At 45.3% G+C, this 23,116-nt stretch overlaps 3 protein-coding genes and 1 long non-coding RNA gene across 8 annotated transcripts in view; 2 read left to right on the top strand and 2 right to left on the bottom strand.

Moving 5' to 3' along the window:
* The window catches only part of FNDC3B (fibronectin type III domain containing 3B), a 133,528-nt gene extending 128,042 nt beyond the window's left edge, over nucleotides 1-5,486 (top strand). The window contains exon 26 of the mRNA XM_015871958.2: nucleotides 1,919-5,486. Within this exon, the coding sequence (XP_015727444.1) occupies nucleotides 1,919-2,230 (312 nt within the window). The 3' untranslated portion in view covers nucleotides 2,231-5,486. The remainder of the gene's footprint in view (nucleotides 1-1,918) is intronic.
* An 8,157-nt stretch (nucleotides 5,487-13,643) lies between these two features.
* On the bottom strand, nucleotides 13,644-14,553 carry GHSR (growth hormone secretagogue receptor). The gene is given in 2 exon segments (NM_001323192.1): nucleotides 13,644-14,544; nucleotides 14,546-14,553. Coding segments are annotated over 2 exon segments (909 nt in total).
* A 124-nt stretch (nucleotides 14,554-14,677) lies between these two features.
* Nucleotides 14,678-19,755, top strand: LOC107318311. Of its 4 annotated transcripts, none has more exons than XR_004308358.1 (4): nucleotides 14,678-14,727; nucleotides 15,147-15,270; nucleotides 16,219-16,312; nucleotides 16,473-16,717. It is a non-coding gene; the product is annotated as an uncharacterized LOC107318311 (long non-coding RNA). The 4 variants fall into 4 exon arrangements; XR_004308359.1 differs by lacking the exon at nucleotides 14,678-14,727 and adding an exon at nucleotides 18,538-19,755 and having other exon boundaries at nucleotides 15,162-15,270; nucleotides 16,473-16,967; XR_004308360.1 differs by lacking the exon at nucleotides 14,678-14,727 and adding an exon at nucleotides 18,538-19,396 and having other exon boundaries at nucleotides 15,162-15,270; nucleotides 16,473-16,713.
* Nucleotides 18,856-23,116, bottom strand: part of TNFSF10 (TNF superfamily member 10) — an 8,562-nt gene continuing 4,301 nt past the window's right edge. Inside the window, exons 4-5 of one of the 2 annotated variants that reach the window (XM_015871953.2) lie at nucleotides 22,990-23,100; nucleotides 18,856-21,672 (exon numbers count right to left, since the gene is read on the bottom strand). In XM_015871953.2, coding sequence (XP_015727439.1) covers nucleotides 21,224-21,672; nucleotides 22,990-23,100 — 560 coding nt within the window. In that variant the 3' untranslated portion in view covers nucleotides 18,856-21,223. The remainder of the gene's footprint in view (nucleotides 21,673-22,989; nucleotides 23,101-23,116) is intronic. The other variant, XM_015871954.2, reaches the window with a different exon arrangement.

The raw sequence follows: 23,116 nt of genomic DNA, 5'->3' as shown, positions 1-23,116 counted from the left end.
GTGAAGCCAAGGCTGACAAACTGAGCAGACACCACAGCAGGCAGTGACTGCTACCATGGGGCACTGAGGGTGCTCCTGCAGCCAGCTGTGGAGGGCTCAGGCTGCTCTCAGAAGCAGGTGGTATTTAAGCCCAAGTATTGTTTGCCTGTTGCTGAGAAGGAGCAAAGCTCCTCCGGTGCTAAAAAGCCCCCAGAGCACCAACAGCAGAGCAGTTGCCACCACCTTCCTTGATTTAGCACAGGAAATGTTTTGTCTTATCATCATGGAGTATTCACTCGTGTATTCAATGTGCTTTTTGCTGCTATTCAGACTTCCTTTAAAGATGCACTGTTCTCTCACTGGACTGTCTGGCTTTTTTCAAAGAGCTGCTGTCTAGCTGACTTGAGTGGCCACCCCTATTAGGCTGCACAGAAGTTGTCGGTCTTCGATTAGCTAACCATAACTGCTTCCAGTTGCACCTATGTTCACCAATGGAACAAGAAGGACTGGTGTTAGGTGTTTTCAGTACAAAGACAGGGTGTCTGTATCCCATCTCCAGTATCAGTGAAATGTAATTTATGAAGCTTGGGTGATTAATCAGACTGGCTTCCTGACTGAAGGATGAGTCTCGGGGTAAGCACAGGCAGGGAGGTTGCGTTCTTTAGGCGGTGTTTAGCTGGGCTGAGAGTCTCCTATTTGGATTTTATTTAGTTATTTTCCTTTCTCTGCGGCAACACCCAGGAAGTGATGTGTAAGCTCACCTTTAATTTTGCTCTTTCCATTGCTTTCAACCAGAGCTCTTACCCTCAAGAGGCAGAGATGTGCTCTCCTCTCCTCCTGCTTTGGGGATTTAAATGAGCAAAGGAACGCTCATCCAGAGTTCAGGTTTCTTTTCCAGGAGGTACAAGCACTTTGTGACACATTGCTTTTTATTTCAACAGCCCTGCCTTACATCAGTTGTTGACTGGTTGTTTGTTTTCAGAGTTCATAAGTGTTTCCAGTGGTCTCTTTCCATTTAAGTCGCAGAACAGTCTCTTAGCTGTTCAGTTATTTCTCTTTCTCATATTGTGACTCATGCTGTGAGTCATATGTTACCTCCATTCAATTAGCATAAACACATGGCGGATTTGGGTTATTGAAGAACCAAGAGGAGCTTTATATATCTCACTAAGATTTTATTATTTCCAGAATTCTGAAAGTGCAATTTCTGGCATAATCGCTGACTCTTGAGAGAAGTGTGAGGAAAGTACATTAAAATAATACTTGTTTCTGATTTCCTGACTGTGCAGTGAATGTCTTGCAATAACCTTAGTTTGCAGATTTTCTTCATTTTGGGGCTAAATGCAGTTCTCATGGCTTAGACGTGTTGGGCCACATAGTCACGTCTTAACAGTACAGAAGTACATTTGTGCTGCTTATCACACCCATGAGAGTTGTGTGCCTCCTATGTATGGCATCTTGTCTGAAGTCTTGCCTACCCTAGTGTGTGCTCAGTCTGCTGAGCAGTGTGTATGCTGACTTCTTGTAGTCGGACACCTCTGCTCTCAGCCCCTGCAGGCTGCTGTGTTTCTGATGTCTGCCTCAAGGTAAGGAGTTAGAGCCTTCCTTTGAGGCCCTGCCTGACTTGACCTTCCTTCCTGACCCAAATCCTTGCTGCAATCCACTCTGTCACAACTTGTGGCTCTATGTGGAATGCAGAATCCTTTCAAAGTCCAATGAGAATGAGTTATTCACACTCATTCTTCACTTGAAAGATATTTCATATGGTGCTTCTGAAAGTTGTCACAGAATCACAGAATTACCCGGGTTGGAAGGGACCTCAAGGATCATGTAGTTCCAACCCCCCTGCCTAGCAGGGCCACCAAATCCTTATGCTGTGAACAAAAAAAACGAAGTGGTGTTCCTTCTGCTTTTTACATGTAACTGTTCTGTCTTGTAGGTGTACAAGGGAGATGAGACCACATTCCAAATCTCAGGCCTTCAAGTCAACACGGACTATCGGTTTCGCGTCTGTGTGTGCCGCCGGTGCTCAGATACCTCACAGGAACTTAGTGGACCTTTCAGCCCATCCGTTGCCTTTATGCTTCAGCAAAATGAGATTATGCTCGCGGGAGAAATGGGAAGCATAGATGATGCGAAGATAAAGAGCATGATTGCTACTGATGAACAGTTTGCAGCCCTCATTGTACTTGGCTTTGCAAGTTTGTCAATTATATTCGCCTGTATATTACAATACTTCTTTATGAAGTAGAGAGTTTAATGGAAGTTTGAGATACCAATTTAACTAATGCTACGCATTATAATCCACACATTTATCCAGATATTCCTTTTTGAAATCCTTTTGTTCTACCACACATTTTATATACTTCTCTTGTTTTTACAGTTCTAGCTTGAAGAAAGATAAATCAGTGTTTTGATGCACCTTTTTGAAATTCAAAACTAGGAAGTGGTCAAACTGGAGAAACAGGCAAACCAGATACTGAAAGCAAGATAGTTCCCTTCGTGGCTTCAAAACTGTCACCAATTTGCCTCGTCATCGTGGTTTGGTTTGTTGTATTTTTTTCACTGAAGTTCTTACACAGTTCTCTTCTTGTATCTTATCATTTAGGAAGTTTTAATCAAGTCACTTTTTTTGTTTCTTCTTTTTCTCCTAAGCATTAATCACAAGCGCATACAGCAGTAAGTTTAGAATACAGTGTTAGTCAACAGTACCAGGTTTCCATTGAACAGTATTAGCAATGTTGCCTATGAATTATTCACTCCATTTGCCCCATATCTTTTCAAGATAAAGTCTATTGTTATTTTAACTGTTTAGTGCATTTAAATTGGAACAATATCCTGCAGTCTAAAGAACCTGTTATTTTTACAGTTACAACACTATAAACTGCCTGTATAAGAAATCAAGTAACCAAACTGCATATAAATTATGAAGCATTAGAGATTCTTTTTTTTTTTTTTACCATTTTGATTTCTTGCAGTAATTTTAAGTAAGAGGGCATTGTGCAATAGTTAGCTATTCCCATGTTCAGCTATTTAAAAGCTGCTTTAACTCGTCTGTTTGTCACTGTATGTTACTATTCCTAATCTAATAGTAGATATTATTCTATTACGTTCAGTCTGATTTAAATTAGAGCTGGTGATAGCTTACTGTCTCTACTGAATTAGGTGAGATTTACACTAAATGTAAGCAAACTTCACTGTCAGTTGATCTTTTTGTTTTCGGAGGGGTATCGATTTTATAGAACTTTCTTGGAGTTATCAGAAACGGGATCTGTTTATTTTAAGTCTCTTAAGTAGGTGCCTACGTTGTTCTTAACACATAGCGAATGGAAATACTTGGTACATTGCAGAATTGGGACTGGAGGCCGACACAGGTGTAGTCCTTGCTCGTAGAGCAGTGTTCCCCCTCCTCCTGCCTGCCTCTTCCCTGGCACTCATCTTAATCCACCCAGATAGATTTTTAACTCTTGAGTCATTGGATTATTTATATTAAGTCAACAATGTGCGAGTACCTCAGGGACATAAGTGAGCTGGAGGTGCAAATAGATTCCAAAAGGGTGCAACAGGCACAGTGTATTTCCCTGCCTATTGGTTTTGTATATTTTTGCTACTTGGTTTTGCTTTCGTTCTAGCTATTTTGTGCTCTGTCTCCATTGTCTAGGATTCAGACTCCTGTACTAGCGTAATATTCCCTTAACCAAAGTAATGGGGGAAAAAAACAACATTATTTTTGTTTTAGGTTTATTTATACTATATACTGCATACAGTACTTTAAAATACCAATTACAGTGCAATCTTTTATTTATTGTAAAAAATAAAAATAAAAAAATAAAAGTGTACTTATGTACTAATTCCCCCCCTTTCCCTCCCTTTGTCCCCTGTAGCATGTTATATTTTTGTCTGTTTTATACTGTTGTTCTTTAGGTCAACTTTTTACCTGGCAGCATTCCTAGTATTATTAATCTTCTTACATTTTCTTGCATTTTTGAAGATGGGAGCATCTACTACATTAAATGCCAAAAAAAACCCCACAGTCCCAACCCAACCATTATCAGTGATTCAAACGTTTACATGTATCCAAAAACATAATCATCTCTGGAAAGAAAGTGCTAAGATCAATGAATTATTCTGTGTGCCTCTCTAGATGTAGCAAGTATTAGAAATGTTCTGTATTTTGTTATTGACGATAATTAGTTTAATTTAGCCTTGCAAACTAATGGCATTGAGCTAAATATATATTATATATATATTTTTTTCTTTGATTTTGCCAAAGTCGTGGCTTGTCAAATTTATTTACATCTTATTTAAATTTATTTGTGATACGAAACTCTGTGACCTTTGCATCTGTTGGGTTCTTTTATCTTTTTGTGAGCAAAGCATATGGAGCTGTTTTCAATGGAGGGGGGAAAGGGTGTATTTTATACAACAGTGAGAAGGCCGCTAGTTTGGAAACCCGGCTGTTTGAATAGATTCTCATTTTTATATTCGGAGCGTTATTGCAGCAGCGTTGCTACGAAACCCAAACCTGCCGCCTTTTGGTTGTTTTTTTTATTGTTAGAAGAAGAAAACTGCTTTAATATATATTTTTAAAGAAAAAAAAAAAAAAAAGACGTTGTGTCATTTGAACAAATTTTTTTTGTTTGTTATTTTGGAAGTTTGAAATATAAAATAGTAAAAGCAGAGAGCAGAAGTGTAGAGAAAAGCAATCTGTGAGGCTTCAGGTGTTTCTGTCTTGGTCCCTTGCAGTCATGCTCATGCCAACACCCAGCCCAGCCCTGGGCCAAGGTGTTGTCCAGGAGCAGGACGGCCCCCTAATGAGGTAGATTAGTCATTGTTTCAGCTTCTATCTTCTACTACAGGGATCTGACTGGGATTCACAACAACAAAAAAGAAAGAGAAGCATTATGGATCATAAACCATTTCTGTTTTGGTTTCCATCACTGCAGTTTGCTGATGCCTTGGCTTCCCTGTGCGGCTGTTTGCTGTTCTGAGCCAACAGCGTCAGGCTCTGAGAGCTCTCTGCTCTCAAAGAAAGGACGGACAAAAAAGGTAGAATGAAACACTAAATATTTGCAGCCCTTAAGGATGGAGAAGGATCTTTTTATATTGTTCTGCCTTCTTCCTATGAACTTGAAATGTTTTCTAACTCTGTTTGTTGGCTACGGTAGTTCAGTATTCAGCGTCACGATCGAGAAGTGCCCTAACTGAATGTGTATCAACCTTATCCTTGCACAGTTCTTTAAATTGAAAAGAAATACGAAGTTTTTACCTCACTATGGGAACATACATTCCAAGCTTTTCGACTTTAAAAAATGAATAAATAAATAATCATAAGTTTTCTCGTATTGTAAATTTTAGACTATTTCATACGCATTGTATTAAAACTGCCATATCAATTTTAATGTATAGATTTTGCAAATACTACACTATGTATGTAAGACTTAACTGTATCTGTAGTGTATATGTAATATATTTATGCCCAATAAATGTTTTAATTCTTTCTGATATTACCAGGTGTTTTCTTTCAGCTTGCAGCCCTTTCAGCCCATGCCTGGCACCTTTCTGCTATGTCAGCAGTGTTACTGCAGCTGAGCACTGAGCTGGGGAACCCCAGACTGAACCTGGGATGCTTCTGGGTTTGTATGGGGAAGGGTTTGGTGGAATTAATCTTTGAGATGAGTTTCTGAGGAAACGTATTTTTTCCCCCTTGGTTTTTCAGCTTTTTTGTTTGTTCTATCAGTGCTTGCCAAAACAATCTCTTTAACGAGATCTTGTAAGGATGCCTACAGACTAATAACCACCACTTTGTTACCTGGTGTGAAACACACCTTGGTTTGCAATGCTTGGGTGAGTGTCTGCAGGTGGTGGAGAGCAGTTCAAGCCAGCCAATGGAGGGAGGTTTGTATTTGTTGCCTGAGGACCATTTGTTGTGCCTTGGGCTTCAGCTCAGCTGAACTCAGTTCAGAAGAGCGTGAGTGGGCCTGGAGACCACATCAGCCGTGCAGAGTGTTCCTGCTAGGCCTATTCCAGCTGCAAATCTTACCTATGAATTCTATTTCCTCTACAAACCTATCTCTGGAATTACAGCGATTGAAGAACTCATGATGTATTGTGATCCACTGAAATCCTCCGTCCTCGATATTCACCCGCCTTGGAGTGAAGATATAAATGTCATCTACTCGTCTCAGAAATGAGAACCCACAGGTAAGCGGGGGGGGGGGGAGGGAAGATGGAGACATTTGGTTTCAATATTTTCACAGCCAGCTGAGATCCCTTGAAAAGGCCATTTTATTGGTAGTGCATTTAATAAGTTGTAACCGATTGCATCTGTTTCTGCTCTTGACAACTGCACTCTCAGTGCACACGTTCTTTGCTGTGTGAAATAGAAAAGCAAATGGGAGGATTCAGAAGGTGCTTTTGGGCACAGCAGGTTAGCTGGCTGGCTGTGGTTGTTTAGGGAATGAGCTGTGATTAGTTGGAGTAGTCACATTTGTTATACTAATTGCCAGCATGGGTGGTATGGCATGCAGTCAAAACCTATTTTTAGGTTTACTAGCATGGTAAAGAAATAGCTTCTTGGGTCAGTGTGCTCATTGGATGTCATTTCTTGGTAATTTCATCTGCTCATCTGTCTCAATTTCAGTCATACGAAGGCTGCTATTCTTTGCAAATAAACCAGAGCAAACAGTAGTAGTTGGGGGGGGGGGGGGAAGAAGTGTTGTGAGGATCAGCGTGTGAATGGAATGGAGAAATTCAGCCCTACTGCCCTGCAAATAGTGAATTCATTTGTCCATAGCCCAGACAAATGCCTTTTCGTTCTGTGATATGGCCACACCATGGCTGCAAGCTCTCCTCCTGCCAAATGGCTTCATATGTGAGAGGAACCGCTGCCACGAGCCAACTATCTGAAGTGGTCTTGGCATATTGGGATTAAGCCAGAGATGCTCAGGAAGGTCTAGGAACACAAGCGCTTTGCTTCTCACCTGCTTCCCTCCTGGCAGCTGTGCCTTGGGCTCAGACCTGCAGCCTTCAGTCAGAAATAGAAAATCCCATCTCTTTCAGCACTGTGAATCTTATGAAAATCAATTGCATTGTCACCAGCTGATAAAAATCCCGAGGTGGTGTTGATGGGGCAGCGTGTGTGCTCACGTGATTGTGAATATTAGCTTAATTTGGGGCAAGAATTTGCAGAGGCTTTAGAGTGAACTCGCACATGTCACCAAATTGTCATTTCCATCCCTAAGAGGGAAACAAAGCAAGCATGGAGAGCAGCAAAAAGCCTTTGTTACTGAGTGTGTCAGCACATACATGTTGTGTTTGGTAACGCTGGTGTGCACGTCGTGTGCTGCTGTTACTGTTGCTCTAAGGCTCAACCAAAACCTTCTGCAACAAGCAGAAGTGATTGTTCAAACTGCAGACCTTTGTTAATAGCAGATGGACTACATTTATCTTTTTCTTCATCTGCTTTCACTTCACTTGTGCTATTACAAGTCCTGCTGGGGAATGCTGAAATACCCGAGAGAGATGATGACAAAATGCATATTGAATATACGGCTTTGCTTCACAGTGCCTTTCTGTAGTGAAAATGAAACAAAACTGTGGCTGTTAATTTCATGCAAGCTTCAACCCAGCTGGAAGGCAGCATGGCACAGCAATGTCACCGTGCAGTGGTGGCTTTGGGGTACCAGCTGCTGCCCCACGCTGGTTGTCAGGATATTCAGGTGAAGCTGCAGCTCTAAATAGTGCTTGGGCGATGTCATGTGATAGAAACTTCCATCAGTTCTGAGCATCTAAGCTGCTTTTCCAGAACATCTTATTTTTGGCAAGCAATACAATAGGACATGATTTTCTGCCTGCGGACACTTCCATCAAAGGTACTTTTCTAAAATGAATGGACCTTTCTGGTAAAGTGCTTTTCACCTGTTTTATCACCAGTTTCAGATGTTGCCAATAAATAAGATGCAGCCAAATCAGTTCTGTTTATCTGCAAAACTGCGATATGAAATGTAGCGTTGGAAAATCTCTTAAAATTTGGGCTGTTTAATGAATGAGCCTCCAGTTACTTCCTATGTGGGTTCCTTACGTACAGGACAGTGAGAACACAGCAAGGTTTTGACTCATAAAGCCACTCTATGGTTTTCTTTTTCAGTTGGAACTGGCAGAGTTTGTCCCTAGAGGAGGGATTCTGCAGCAGTGCAACACACACGGCTCACAGCTGTGAGCGGTTGTGCTGCAGTTGTGCTCCTGAGCAGCCCAGCACCTGCAAGGCTTCTACCTTTACTGCAGGTAAAGCAGACCCCAAAAGCCACGCTCAGGTCCAAGACTGTGTTGAGGAGAGAACTGTGCTCTATCAGATAGAGAAGGCTTTGAGGTGAGGTGGTGACAGGAAAAGGCAGGGCTGCAGATATAGCCTTAGGACAGCAGGGAAGTGCTGTTTCTCCTGGGAATCATTGGCCATCATGTCCTGTGACTTCAGTATCTTTTCTAGGTAGAAAATGTTATTGAAATGCTGAACAGTTGGTTGTTTTTTGTTTTTTTCTTTTTTTCTTCCAGCAGCAGCATACCCCAGAGATAGGCAGCTGCATATTCATCCCACAGGGATGTCACGTATCCTTCTGGTGGCACCCGATGCTTGATTTTATGGTGCAGAAGTTGCCCAGGTGATGCTTTTCCTGTCTCCTAAAAGCAGTCCATGAAGTACCAGCAGCTGTCTGAAGCAACACGCCCAGACCCCGAACACCAGTCCACTACACCAGTAAGCACAACCCAACCAACTTTAGCATTTCTTTATGGAATTATTTTAGCACCTTTGGGAGGCAAAGCTAATGGATGACACAGTGCAACCTGGTGGAGTGACAGTGTGCATGAAACACTCAACTGTTTCTTCCAGGGCTGAAACCTTTTCCTGCAGCCCATGGCCATGCAACCCCCTCCCTCACCACCCACTCGCAGCCCTACAGAGGCTCTCAGCACTTTATTTCTTTTTCTGCTCACGTTTAATACCACAGACACAGCTGAAACTCGAAACGCTTACGTGACATTAGGTGCGCGATCGGTTCGTTTACACGGACATGTAATTAGTGAGCTCACATCTTCACAATATTTTCAAGACTCCTCGATTTCTTGTTTCCCTGAGTTGCATGATGTCTGCCACCAGATCTGCTTGTCAGCAGACAGTGAAGGAAAGAACAAAATGAACAGAAAGGCAGAAGTGGTCAGAGACAAAAGGGGAGAGGATGCCATGGGTGCTGCTCTCCTAACAGGCTCATCCCATGCCAGAGGCTCTGATGAGGAAACCTCTGCAGCTCCCATCTGCTGCTGCTCCTGAGGTTTGCCCCCTCTGGCACAGGCTGGAGCCACCCTGCCCCACCAAGAGGTACAAAAGGGGACAAACTCTTTTCCTTTATACCTGAGCAGCACCACTAGCAAAGGCGTAACAGGAAGAAAGCGGTCAGTAGTCAGCAACGGGAGCTTAGGAGCAATAGGAATCCTGTGGACAGACAGTTTGTTATGTAGAATCAGTTGTGGACCAGCTGGTAATAAATAGTAGAACCAAATAAATAAAAGCTGCTATTGCACATGCACACCCTCAAGCTCTATTAGCTGGACCACAACATCTATACGTATAGGTGTGACAACAGATATGATATAAGGCATACAGATTAGCATAAGGTGTGGACGGTTCTCTGGTTTGATTTGGTTTTTTAATGACATATTTGAGTCACAAAAATCAATCGAGTTTTAGATTTTTATGAATCAAGTATGAGAACGTGACTGCTTTTGAGTTTCAGGTCTAAAAGTATGTGGATGTGATACTGCAGTGCTGCCACAACACAGGCTCTGCTGGGGCACAAGGTGCTCAGGACTGACTGCTCCCAACCCAGGGTGTCTCACAGGCAGACCTGTCCCGGGGCTGCAGGGTGCACAGGCACCAATACTAAGACAATCAACAGCTCCCAGGTTTGGGTACAGGTGAGTCGCTCACAGTCAAGCTGAGCAGAGCAAGTAGAAGTGAGTCAGCTGGTAAAACAAAAAGATGACTGTGGGAGATTACATTCCCAGTCTTCACAGCAGTCCTGAAGGCAGCACCATCCTTGACCCACTGATACACATCCCCCAAATGTTCCAGTACAGCCACTTCAATGAAGATTTCTTTTCATTTCTATTCACGCATGATGTGAGGGTCATTAATTTGAGCATGTTTGAAAACTGCCTGTTTTTATTTCTCCTTTTTGGAACTTGTTTTAAAAGTCGAGATTATGAAAAGCATATCAAATTCTATGTTTATTACTTTGAAAAGGTAATTAAATTTTCCCTCTTTAGGGTCTGGCTATATGCTAGCAAAATTCTTAGCAAATCTAAAGTTAACTCTGGAAAAGTTCAGCTTGTGTTTAGCAGCTGCCGGAGTCGCGTGGGCTCTTGGTAGAGCCAGGCTATGTTTGGTTGTTAGAAATGGGAAAGCCTGGCTCCCCTGCATTAAAAAAATCATATCTGAGAATGATAGAATGGTCTGGGTTTGGAAGAGACGTTAAAGTCCATCCAGTCCCAACCCCTGCCATGGGCTGGCTGCCTCCACCAGCTGCCCAGGGCCCATCCGTGGCCTCGGGCACCTCCGGGGATGGGGCACACAGCTCTGGGCAGCAATGCTGGGGCCCTCCCTGCCCTTTGGGTAAAGAATTTCCTCCTAACATCCAACCTAAATCTGCCCTCTTTTAGTTAAAACCACTCCCCCTCATCCTATCGCTATCACACCATGTTAAAAGTCAGTCTCCATCTTGTTTATAAGCTCCCTTCAGATTTCATATGGACAAAAGCAGCAGACAAATATCACTTGATTGTTGCCAAATGCTGTAACCGTGTCTTTCCTTTTATATTCTCAAGGTGTAGGTCATTTTTAGAAATCTTTCACTGCCTATGTGACACCTCCCAGCAAATCCAGGTGACAACACAAGTACAGCTTTCCTTGTGTCTTGCCCCACGTCCCTCCATGATGGCTCTCTGGTAACACCGGTGTGTGATGCTCTGGCACTGGACCCCTTGTCATGTGGCGACGGTGGGTTCTGTCCATACACGTGAGCTGTCCTGCTTGGTGCTGGAAAGTCTTTTCTTTGGCAGGGTTTTGAGTCCGAAGAGCCGGCATGCGGCCACGCGGTACTTCTTGGACATGATGTTATAGAGGATGGGGTTGATGGCTGCGCTCAGGTAGAAGAGGACAAAGGAGACCAAGTTGCAGTACTGGCTGATCACTGCTATCTCCAAGGATCCAGCTTCGAAGGATTTGGAAAATAAATATCGTCCTACGTGAAAAGGCAACCAGCAGAGTATGAAAGCAAATACCACCACAACTAAAACAAAAAACAGCAGAAGAAAGTGTGTTAACTGTGAGTAAGGGGGGGAAAAAAAAGGCTGATTTAAATGAAAGAGCATTCTCTGTTTTCAACCAATTAACCCCCAAGTGAGAATGGCACCCCATAACTTTTCAGGTTTCTCCTAAGTACATTTTCTGGCAGGGTAGATTAGCAATACTTAAAATGAATTGATTGCACCTGTGTACCACACAGCTACTCTGCTGTAGCACACACCTGAGCTATCAAGTCATCTTTTCATAAAGGAACAGAGTTTAAGTGTTGGAACAGTGACAGAAATTATAACATAATCTATCACCTGCACCTACAAAGGCAAAATATGTGCAACAAGGTAGACTCAGTGCTGTGGTTTACAGTGGAGGATTTAATGTCTGAGAAGCAAAGTGGTTCAAGACAAAGGCCAAAGGACAAAATAACTCCACCTGGATCTGTAGGGCACGTCCAACAGGGTGACAACAGGCAGCACTGCACCCTGCCTGTCTGCCTGTGCACTGGCACACGATTACTCCAAGGACAGGAAGGCTACGTGCAATTTATGGCATAGTGTGCAGCACGCAGCTGAAATTCAGAGTATCTGCTTTCCTGCTCTACATTTTCTTGAGCCCAACACTTCGATTTATTTTTACTTTCTTTTTTTGCAGTTTCAGCTGAAGTTTCCATGGCTCACAAGCCACGCTCTGAGGTTTAATCCAAGTGTTGATTGCTACCAATGTGGTCATTGTATACAGAATATTGAGCATAGCCAGTATGTTTGCAGGTAAGTGTGCACATCCTTCTTAACTGGGGTTTTGAGGATGCAGTTTGATCCTCACTTGTGCAGAACCCCCTTGATTTCAAGAGGAATGCATTATGATAGCTCCTTTCAAAGTCAGGCTATATGTTCAGGTGTTTAATTACTATCCTAGAGGCATATAATCTTTCTACAGTTGCAGCGCTATTGTTAGTGATGCTAATCCAATTTAATCGATGTTCCGTGACTCGCTGAAGACTTAGGAAGCGCCTTCAAAATTTCAGGCAGAAAATTAAAAGCAGTAAGAGCAGCTTGCATTGTGCATCTGCTGCTATTGAGCCCTTATTCACTTCTTTTTTCTGCCCAGCATTGGGCTGTTTTCAACCTCAGAATGTTGGCTTTGCCAGAGGAAGGTCTCACCCCCGCCATGCTGTTCCCAGCCCTTGCAGAAGAAGCAAAGGTGTCTGAAATACCATAGTGCTGGAGGCAATACTTGGGGGCAGAAATAAGCACTTACTGTTTTGAAATTCCTTACAGTTAAGTATGCAGATAGATAAACATTGTACATGCTGGCAATTTACTTATTGTAAATAGAGATCCATAATCCTGAAGCTCTAGCAGCGTGAGTGAAGAATTACTTCCAAGGTCACACTTACCCACCTGAACTAATTGTATTGAATGTAAAATGTGGCTGAAAGGGATCAAAGAATGCCTTGGGTTTTATTATTTTTGGTGGTAGTAGTACTAAAGCAGGGCACTTACAAAAGGTCAGGTATGCTCCTATATAATAATGAAGCCCCTTAGGGCACACTGCCACTTCTCCTTCTGGCTCATTAGCCCTTCACCTCTGCCTTGCCTTGGTACCTGTGTGAAGCATCCCATCCATGGGAGCTCATGCTGGGATCTGTCAGAGTGAAAGCACGCAGCTGTGCTCAGTGACCGGGCATGGATCTGTGCAGCAACTTTGGGTTCTGTGCAGACAACTCCCAGCACATGCTTGTCAGGAGCTGCCAGCATCCCTGTGCTAAATGTGCTCTTCTGTGTGCGAGCGGTGTCTGTTGTTTAAGCCATGCAGCAGTGAAAATACGGTCAGGACTGACAGCATCTGTCGTCTCCATCCTGTTACCCTGAAGTCAGTGGGAATTTAGGGAATTACAGACTCTAAAGGAGACGAAATGGTCACTGTTCAGCAAAGGCTGATGCTTTTCTAATACTAAAATAAGATCACTTTCCATGATCTTAAACAGCCACTCTGCTAAATTACCCCAATTTGCTAAAAATGCCTTTTCATTTGGAAGTTGATGCACATCATACCCTGCTTGCTTAGTCTGCAGCCAACTTTGTGGGTTTAAAAGAAGTTAGTTTGAAAATCAAATAAACTATCCTCTGTAAATAATGTTGGTATCCACAACCAAAGATGTTCTAAAAATCTCCAGGGCAAGAGCTAATTGCAACGAGGGTATTTGTCTTTGTCAGAGGTTGTTATTAAAATCTCCTTAACTGTTTTAGAGTCCCCAGCACCAACCGGTTAGAAATAAATCAAAGGAAAAGGAAGAGTTGTTCTGCAATTACCTTAAAGCGGAGCCCTTTGTAGGAAAGGTTCTAAAATGATGCTTTCCTTTAGAAGCAATGACAGTGATCTGGCACTGCTCGGCCCCCCTCTCTTGCACACACACAAGCACACACACTTGCAAACATAGAGCCCAGGGAGCCATACCTAGCATCTTCACAGTCTGCTTGTTATTCTTGTCCCTGATGACAGTGCTCGGACCGATGTTCTTCCTCTTCCTCCTCCAGAGCTTCCTCCCGATGAGGCTGTACAGCACCGTGAGGCAGAAGACAGGCAAGAAAAAGAAGATGCTGGAGATCCACACCATGATGGTGAGCAGCCCCGAGCGGATGGCGTACTCTGTGGCACGGCACTCGTTGGTGCTCAGCGGGTTGGTGCCGTTCTCGTGCTCGACGCCCACCAGGACGAAGATGGGGCCAGCACTAATGAAGGAGATGGCCCAGAGGATGAGGATGACCAGCTTGACCTTCCTCTTGGTGATGATCACCTTCGCTCGCAAAGGGAAGCAGATGGCAACGTACCGCTCCACGCTGAGTGCGGTGATGTTGAGGATGGTGGAGTAGGTGCAGCTCTCGCTGATGAACTGGAAGAGCTTGCACAGGAGATCTCCAAAGTTCCAGGGCCGGTACTGCCAAAGGCGGAAGAGGTCCAGGGGCATGCAGAGGAAGATGAGCAGGTCGGAGAAGGCCATGCTGGACAGGTAGAAGTTGGTGGTGGTCCTCATGTCCCGGAACCGTGACACCACCAGCATGGTCATCATATTGCCGAGGACACCGACGACGAAGAGGAGGACGCAGGCGACGGTGATGCCTGTGAGCACTGGTGCGGGGAAGAGGCGCAGCGGGGACTCGCCGCCCGTTCTGTTCTCCGCGCTCCCCTCCCGCATCGTGCCGCTGCGGGCTGCGCATCCCCGCGCGGAGCCGCTCCGTGCCCGGACCGGGGCTGGGGCAGGTGCGGGAGGCGGGGACGGACGCGGCCCCGCTCCGCCCCCCTTCCCCTCCCGAGCGGGGGCCGGTCCCTCCGCGCGTCACGGCGGGCGTACGCGCTGCCTCCGCGGGTGCGGAGCGGCCCCGCGTTCTGCGGTGAGTTTAGTCCGACGTACACGCTTTGCTCGTCCTTTCCCTCTGCTCCCCCCCCGTGGGACGCCCCTCCGGGGCCGGGCGGTCCCCGCAAGTTCCCACCCCCTGGCCGCGGTGCGGGGCTGCCCGCTGAGCTCCATCCCCATGAGCTTGCTTTCCGCTTGCCGCCGTCGAGGCGGTGAAGGGCGATGGCGTGCGCTCTTGGAGCAGCTGTCGCTTCTGGGATGGGTCAGTGCGGCGTTTTCCACGCGTGTAAAATCCCGGCTCCGAGATGCGCGGGCTGACGGGCTCGGGGACGGCTGCGGTCACTGTCCGTCGTTTTGCTGCCCTTGGATCTTGGCAGGAGAACGATAAGGCTACAGACGGGTGAAGCTGCAGCCGTGCCCTCTCTCTGATTCACCTGCAATTCCGTTCTCATTCAGCGCAGCTCTGCGCACCGCAGGCACATACCTCGGAGCTGCTGGGCTCCCCAGCTGCAGCATCCCGCATCCCTCTGAGACTGATCCCGATGCTGTGAGAGCCCCGGCTGAGGGAAGGAAGCTCAAGGTGAGCTCAGGGGCAGAACAGGGACCCCCCTCCTCCGCCCACCACCACTCGTGCTCTGGGTGCACCGTGGCATCTGGCTTAATGCAGCGAGGAAGCAGAGCCTGGTGGTGCTTTTCACGTGCACGCTCGCATATGTATGCCCACCATCTGCTGGTGCTGCTATTTCACAACTGCCAGGCTTTACTGAAGAACAGAGCATACGCACGGGGCGACACGGCAGTTACTCTGCCTGCTCCTCAGGATGTGCCTGTTGGCAGCTGAGCACTTTGCAGCACTTTCCATAGTGATGCATTAGCCTTAATGCCCTGTATTTATCCTAATTTCAACACTCTTTGCAGCTCCGTTAGAGTCAGTTATTGGTCATTCCTGTTCTTGCACCATGGGACAATTTTGTAGCAAGTTACTTGAGAGCTGCTAAATTTTATGGAGTAGAGCCACAAATTCATTCATTTGGGGGGGGGAGGGGGGGAGGGAACCAAAAAAACAAAAAGGAAGAGATTATCGTCCTCCCAATTCATTTATCCAGCTGCCCATATAATTGCTTTACTTATTTCTGAAGAAGAATTGTGGGCTGGATGCCACCAACATCCAGCTATTCCAGTTCCATGTTGACTCTGACCTCATTTAAATGATGTATTTATTTACATGACAGAGCAGCGGGCAACTGTCCCTCTATAGAATACCCCGAGTTGGAAGGAACCCATGAGGATCATGGAGTCTGGCTCCTGGGAAGCTGCCAAATAGTTCCCATTATTCTAAAGAATGCCTTCACTTTTCCCACCCCTGTACATTCTCAGACCAGTGACACGAGCTGCAGGATCTGGGTGCTTGGCAGAGCAAAGTGCCTGAGGCTGCGGCTGTGACCTTGCAGGGAGCAGCCTTTATTCTCATGAAATTCCTTCCATTTTTGCTGAGTTGCATCTTGATAAAAACCCTTTCCCTTGGCAGACAAGAGCTCCAGTGTTTGAGACAAATCTTGTCCTTTTGTGAAATGGCACTTCAACTGAGGCGGCAGCAGATCTCTGTCCTCCTGGAAGCCCAGGTTCGTAATACAGTGAAATAACACTTAATTCACTGGGAGTTTGATGCCCTGACCCACTTGGATCAGGGATTGCAGTCATTCTTTGAATCCAACGGCTTCACTGCCCTGCTTGTTCAAAGGGATTTTGAAGCATGATTCAGGAGTGGCTTTTCCTTCTTAGGGTCAGTGCCAGAAAAAACAACAGCTGAGAGAGAAGAAAGCAGTCCCGGTTTTTTATTCTTTGGATATTGAAGGCAACATCTTAATGGGGCATAAAGAACCAAAATGCCACTAAGTTGGTGTGATGATGAGTTCCTGCTTCTACTCTGCATATACTGAAGGACAGTGGTGAGAGAAGACAGAATGGCTGTGAGAGAAGGTGCTTTCAGGCACTCATCTACCTGCCCTCAGCTGCAGGAAAGGTACTTTATGTTGCCTTACCAACCACAGGGAAGATTGAAGTCATTAATATAGCTGGGATGAGAGAAAGAGGCAGAAGATAAGGACATTTTATGCACAAGTTTATCTGCTAACTAAATGAACATCCAGAACAGACACTGCAAAAATACTTCAAAGCAAAACAAAACAGCATTACAGGGGACACTCACCTTTCAGGGAGCTCAGAAAATATTGCTGCTTCCCTTCTGCAGCATTAGAGCTGTACCGAGTGCTGGAGGTAAGGTAGAGTTTCTGTTGACTGTGTTTTGAGATCTCTGTCCTATGTTCCATTCTGCATTTCAGTGCAGAAATGACTTTACAGTTGTTTGTATGGAAGTTAACGTCTACAAGCTGACTTTGAAATGCTGTTTGTTAATGGGCCAGCAAAGATGTGCTCTAATGCACTGACTCGGAGGCATCCATGTTAGGTTTGCCTTTGCAGTGTGCTTCTGCTCCATGTGCAATTAGGTCACAGTGGTGTGGGGATGTTCTTCTTGGGCCACTTAGTGTACAGGTTCCCCTGTCACCACTATGTTTGTTCTGCATCAGAAGTACAAAGGGTTTATTAAATAGCATTTAACATGAGAGTAGTAGGAGATGAGTCCAGCATTTCTGCAGTGTCACTGTCAACCTCCCTGGCTTTGCTCCTGGAGGCAGCAGGCACCTTTCTGGTGCCATAGGACAAATGGCCCCATAACAGAAGCCTTGTAGCCAAGGGCTGGGGATGCTCACCTGACTCACACACGTGTGCTACTTGTAGTACACCTTATGACTTGTGTTAGTGCTAGAACGTGCAGGATGGGATTGTGCATTTGTGCATTGTTGGTCATGCTGTCCTGATGGTACTTTGGGTTCTTTGTGAAATGGAGAGAAAAAACTGACCTGAATCCACCAGCAGATCCACAATTCATCCTCTCAGCCCTCATCCAGTGGCTGTAAGGCATAAACAAGGATGGCTTTGTACAAACTGGGGATTATACAAGCTGAAGAATTCAGTCAGATAATATAAAGTGCCTTGAAGAGGTGTTTGTTCCTTGGATTCTGTTGTGATCGCATTGTTAGCTTCTAAAAGGCAGTTTGAACCTTGGATTCCTTAAGCATTTGTTCATCTAGTAAGTGTTGCACGTTCTGTGTTCAGTGTTACCTGCGTCAGACAAGGAACATGAACTAGGTTAGCACTGACAGAGCAGCCAACAGAAAGGGGAAGCTGCTCAAACATACTCCTGCCCCAACCTGCTGCCCTGCGGTCCTGAGCACCGGCAGTCAGACAGCATCTGTCACAGCCCAGTGTCTAATTTGATGTCACCTGGAAGACTTTCCCAAGGAGCTAATGGAGATGGCAGTACTGGCTTAGCAAAGCTGCAGGAAAGGGAGTGCTGTTAGAGCAGGCAGCAGTCTGGTGCTCTGGCACTTAGCAGGGATGGATGCCCTGTCAGGCAGAGAATGGGTGTTTTTTTGTTCGTGTGATGTAACATTCAATTTCTGTCTGAACAAATGAATGGAAGAGAGAGTTCTGAGGGAAACAGCTACAAATGTCCATGTTACCTATACATTAAAAAGTCCAACCTGTGAAAAGTTGGGTCAGACCCCAAATTATCCTAATCCATCTTCTATTCCTGTTACTGAATGGAGCAAGGCGCCTTGGAGAAATGAGCAAGTTCTCATCTCAGTCTGTTAGTTGTGTTATTTCGATCACTGCATTCAGTCTTTTCTTAGCCCTATAAATGTAGATGTCATATGTATGAAAAGTGTAATTACAGATCTTAAAACCCCAGGGTCTGATCCAGGATTCTTATCTCTTTGCATAGAGTACAAGGAATGCATCCCTGATCCCGCCTGGCCAAGCGAATCCTGCTGCACTGCAAGCAATAACAACTACATTTACTGTGAGGCAAAGAGAAGCGGAAAAATAGCAGTAATGAAGCAATGCAAGGTAAAATAACAGGCAGTTAGCTGCTAAGTCCCCTTTCCCATGGAAACACCAGAAAAGAGAGTTGAAATAAAAGCAGACTGTACAAAAGGGATGATTTCTTCCCAACCCCTGCAGGCATCCCTGTGATATGGGGTGCAGTCATGGGGTTGGGCTGCTGCTATGGAAGCCAATAAACACCAGAGTGCTCAGGAAGTATTTACTAAAAATGTTTTATATAAAACAGATGTAGAAAAATTACAACCTTTACATGTTTACCGCAACCCACACCCATATATAAAAATTTGCTACATTCACCATTCATCATAAAGTGAGATGAGTAGTGTGACTCAACGCAAATGTACAATCAGAACTTGATATATCTTTCCATTAATCTTCCAACATGTCCTGTCAGGCACCTCTTGACAGTCTCTCCCCAGGATAATGTCTGGCAAACATCCCTTTGGATTATTCCAAAATAAAACGTGATTACTTGGTGTGATCCTCTGCTCTGCGTGCAGGGCCTAAGAATAGGTACATTTAGATTTAGAAATATAATGCCCAGGAGAGAGCAAAGAACTCCCCGTCCTAGTAGATACTGGGAGCCAGGGAGAGAACATTGAATAAAGCAAAAAGTGTCGTAGTTAGTCTTCATGTCAGCTGCAAGCGTGTGAAGTCCCCCACAGATCCCATTCTGTCAGCCCACAATTGCTACATTACACAGATTGGTTCTTACCCACATAGAGGGCTTCCGACCCTTAAGAAAGCACTGGAAAATGCTTTTTCACAGTTCAAATAAAATCTCTTTCAAATAACTTTAAAAAAAAATCTTTAAATTTTTGGAAACAAACAAACAAACAACCTTCCCCTCCCTTCTCCCCCTCCCTCCCCCATCCCACCATGTTCATGCGGGAAGATAAGCAGCCATGAAAGTCAGGTGCCCCCCCATCCTTCTCTGCCAGGCAAAACAGTTTCTGAATTAAGTCCTGAAATTGGGAAGGCAATTCCAGGTATGTTTTCTGTTCTACGTCAAAACAGATTTGAGTTGGATCCAAACCATGTACTCTAGTAAACGATGGAGAGATTCACAGATTTGATTACCATTGAAATCGTTATATATGATGCTGTGTTGAAACAGCAGGCTGATGTTGGACTTGTTTCAGGCTCACACCTGTGTTTCATTGTCCTGAAAACAAAAGGAGGGCTCTGCTGAAGGACGCTGCTGTTGTGAAGGTCTCTGCTATTGAAGTGACCAACCAGAGAAGCCCAGGTGAGCACTGGCCCTTGTGCCCCTTCAGTGCCTCTTGTTGACAAAGCGGAGATGAAGGATGCACGTCTCTCTGTGCACAGTGATTTAATTACCACAATGCAAGGTGAATGGGAAGGTTCCCACGGCAACCTTAATATATTTAAAAAACAAACAGGTTTTCTCGTGGCGATACTGTGTTGACTGAAAGTAGCACTCACAAAGCATCTACCTTTTTTGTCCTTTTTTTTCCCCCCTGCTTTGTCCCTATGACACTGCTGCAGATGGGCTCATTTATGCCCATCCAACTTAAGACTCACATCCAACTGCAGTCCCGCTCATACAATTAGTGGTCAGTTTAAACTTCAAACAAGTTACAAAAGCTTTGCAACCATTCCAACAAACAAAATAAGCATCAAAATAGCATTATCTGAACTGTAGCTGCTGGTTAAGCATGAATAGTTGCGTATGTTTTCCCTTAAACGTTAGTCATCAGGCTGTCATTCTGCCTTGCACCTTTACATAATCCGGGCCAGTGCAAGTAAACACGGAATAATTGTGTCATGCTCAATTTGTGGCAAATGTCGAATAGGATTCAGCATTTAGAGAAAAACACTTTTTTGTTTAACATCAAGTACTTGCTGTCAACAAGTGTAACTGCATTACTGAGGCTGTTGGAGGCACGGTGAAATCTTTGCAGTGCAGCAATTAGGTAAATAGGCGCTGCCGTAATGTGCTGATCCCAAAATACCGATTGATTTCAGAACCTCTCCTGTGCCCTTTCAGCAGCTGCTTTTACGTGCAATACACTGATGGAGAGAGAGGTGTGCTTACTCAAGCCATGATCCTGGAAAATGCTTAAGCACATATTTAATTTCAAGCATGTAAATACCCCAGGTTTAGTCAGACTGCGTACGCTTAAAATTAATTAGGTGCTTAAGTGCTTTGGGAGATGAGATGACGTGCAGTGTGAGCTTCCCCTTAGGGAAACTCTGATTCCAACAAAAATATCCAGAATAGTTCCACTGGGGACTATGAGGGCTCCTTGTATGAGAGATGCAGTTGACAGGTGGAACCTTCCCTCCAGCCCCATCGGCTCCATGGTACATGCAGGACACAGCATGGCACTGGGCTACACACAACGTGCCCAGCTCATGCCACACAAAGCACTGCTGACCTGCTGCCACCAAGCTCCTTTCTGGCCATGGCAGTGAGGGATTGAGTGGACCACAATGAGCCTGGTTTTGCTGCTGTTGTTATGGTGTCTGCTTTGTATCCTGTTTAACATAATTTTGGATTGGTCCTGGCTTTGCTTCCTCCAGAGCACAGTTTTTGTATTTTAAGCAATCATGAAGGCTCCAAAGAAGCTCGCTTCCTTGTCCATGTCAACTATATCACTGTTACTGACCGAGACAAAAATCCTGTCCTCCCTTTTCAGCTGGAACACCCCGCCCTGATAGATGGAGTAAAGTCCATACTCAGCTTTTTTGGACCAGCAGCTTGTTCTTGCGCTTTTCATGAGCAGAATGGGATCTGGGTAATTTGTCAGTTTGTAAATGTACTGGACGAGCTGCTTGGGATTCCTTATTCGTTCCAACAAACCCGAGTCCTCATTCTCACTTTCACGGAAGCGAAAGTAAGTCTGTGAGTAGATGTAATAGTAGCCTGTCTGGGGCACTACCAGCTCACCATTCCACAGCTCCACGTTGTAAAGGAAGGAGTGGCCTCTCCTCGACGACTCCCAGCTGAGGATTTTCTGCCCGATGCCTCTGTGGGACAAGTAATCTACTTGGGAAAGAAGAGAGACGTGAAGTTAAAAGCCTGCACAGCACCTGCTGCGAGCAGACAGGTAGGAAACCTGCCCTTCCCAGAGCAGTTTATTAGCTCCATCCTCTCAAAACAATTAGAAAGTCCACAATTAAGCTGTTCAGCACTACGTGAGAATTCACATGAACTTCATCTTTTTTCTTTCTGCTCCCAAATAAAGAGAAAAGCCGACGTGTTGTTACTTGGTAACAAAGTTAAAACATCAATTTGTGGCTGATACCCTCTGAGCTGATGAAACCCCACGAAGCCTTTCATTAACAGGGCCTGAATGTCACATCTCCTTGCCCATAGGTCTGTCGCCATAGCAGCTGGGGCTTGCAACAGAAGGAAATTAAAGGAAAGAGAAGAGGAAAGCTTAACATCAGGAAGAGAATTTTTGTTATCCAATGAAGATTCCCAAAGAGAAGTCAGTGAGGTACCAAAGAGAACAAGGTTTCTTCCCATCCTGTGAGAATCAAAGAATGGCTAGTGTGGAGGGGATCACAAAGAGCATCTTGTTCCAACTCCCTGCCATGGGTAGGGGATGCTCTTCTCCAAGCTGAACAAGCCCAGTTCCCCCAGACTTTCTTCCTAAGCGAGGTGCTCCAGCCCTCTGATCATCTTTGTGTCCTTCCTCCGGACTTGCTCCCACAGCTCCACATCCTTCTTGTGCTGGGGGCCTCAGGCCTGAACACAGCACTCCAGATGGGGCCTCAGGAGGACAGAACAAAGAGGGCAATTCCCTCCTTCTCCCTGCTGGCAGCCTTGCATACTGTTGGCCTTCCCAGCTGCAAGAACACACTGTTGGTTTGTGTTGAGCTTTTTGTCCACCAGGACCTCCAAGCCCTTCTCCACAGGGCTGCTCTCAGCAAGTTCTTCTCCCAGTCTGCACATGTATATGAGACTGCCCCAACCCAAGTGCAACACTTTGCATGCAGCCTTGCTGAACCTCATTAGGTTCACATGGCCCAGTTTTCAAGCCTGTCCAGGTCGCTGTGGATGGCATCCCTTCCATCTACTGTACTGACTGCAGCACTCAGCTCGGTGACATCCACAAACTTGCTGAGGGTGCACTCAGTCCCACTACGTCACTGATAAAGACACTGAAGATGGGTCCCTGAGGGACACCGCTTGTGAACGGCCTCCACTTGCAATGAACTGAAAAATACATTCTGTGGGACAAGGAGACTCATCATTTCTTTCTTGCTATTAACTCCATGCAAGTATAAAAGCCTATGTTAACTCCAGCTACAAGTGAGAGGGCAGCTCTGTGACTGCTGCATGAAGGCTGTCCCTTACTGTGTGGGGATGTGGAGCTCCTCTTGCTGCTGCCCGTCAGGTGTGCCGCTATCCTGAGCGAGGAGCCCTGCAGCGGCTCTTCCCTGCGCGGCAGTACCTGGGTCCTGTCACCTACATGGGGATGAGA

Source organism: Coturnix japonica, chromosome 9 (assembly GCF_001577835.2).
Source record: "Coturnix japonica isolate 7356 chromosome 9, Coturnix japonica 2.1, whole genome shotgun sequence".
Lineage (NCBI taxonomy): Eukaryota > Metazoa > Chordata > Aves > Galliformes > Phasianidae > Coturnix > Coturnix japonica.
Note: the sequence above shows the minus strand (reverse complement) of the source record. Positions and strands in the feature narration are given on the sequence as shown.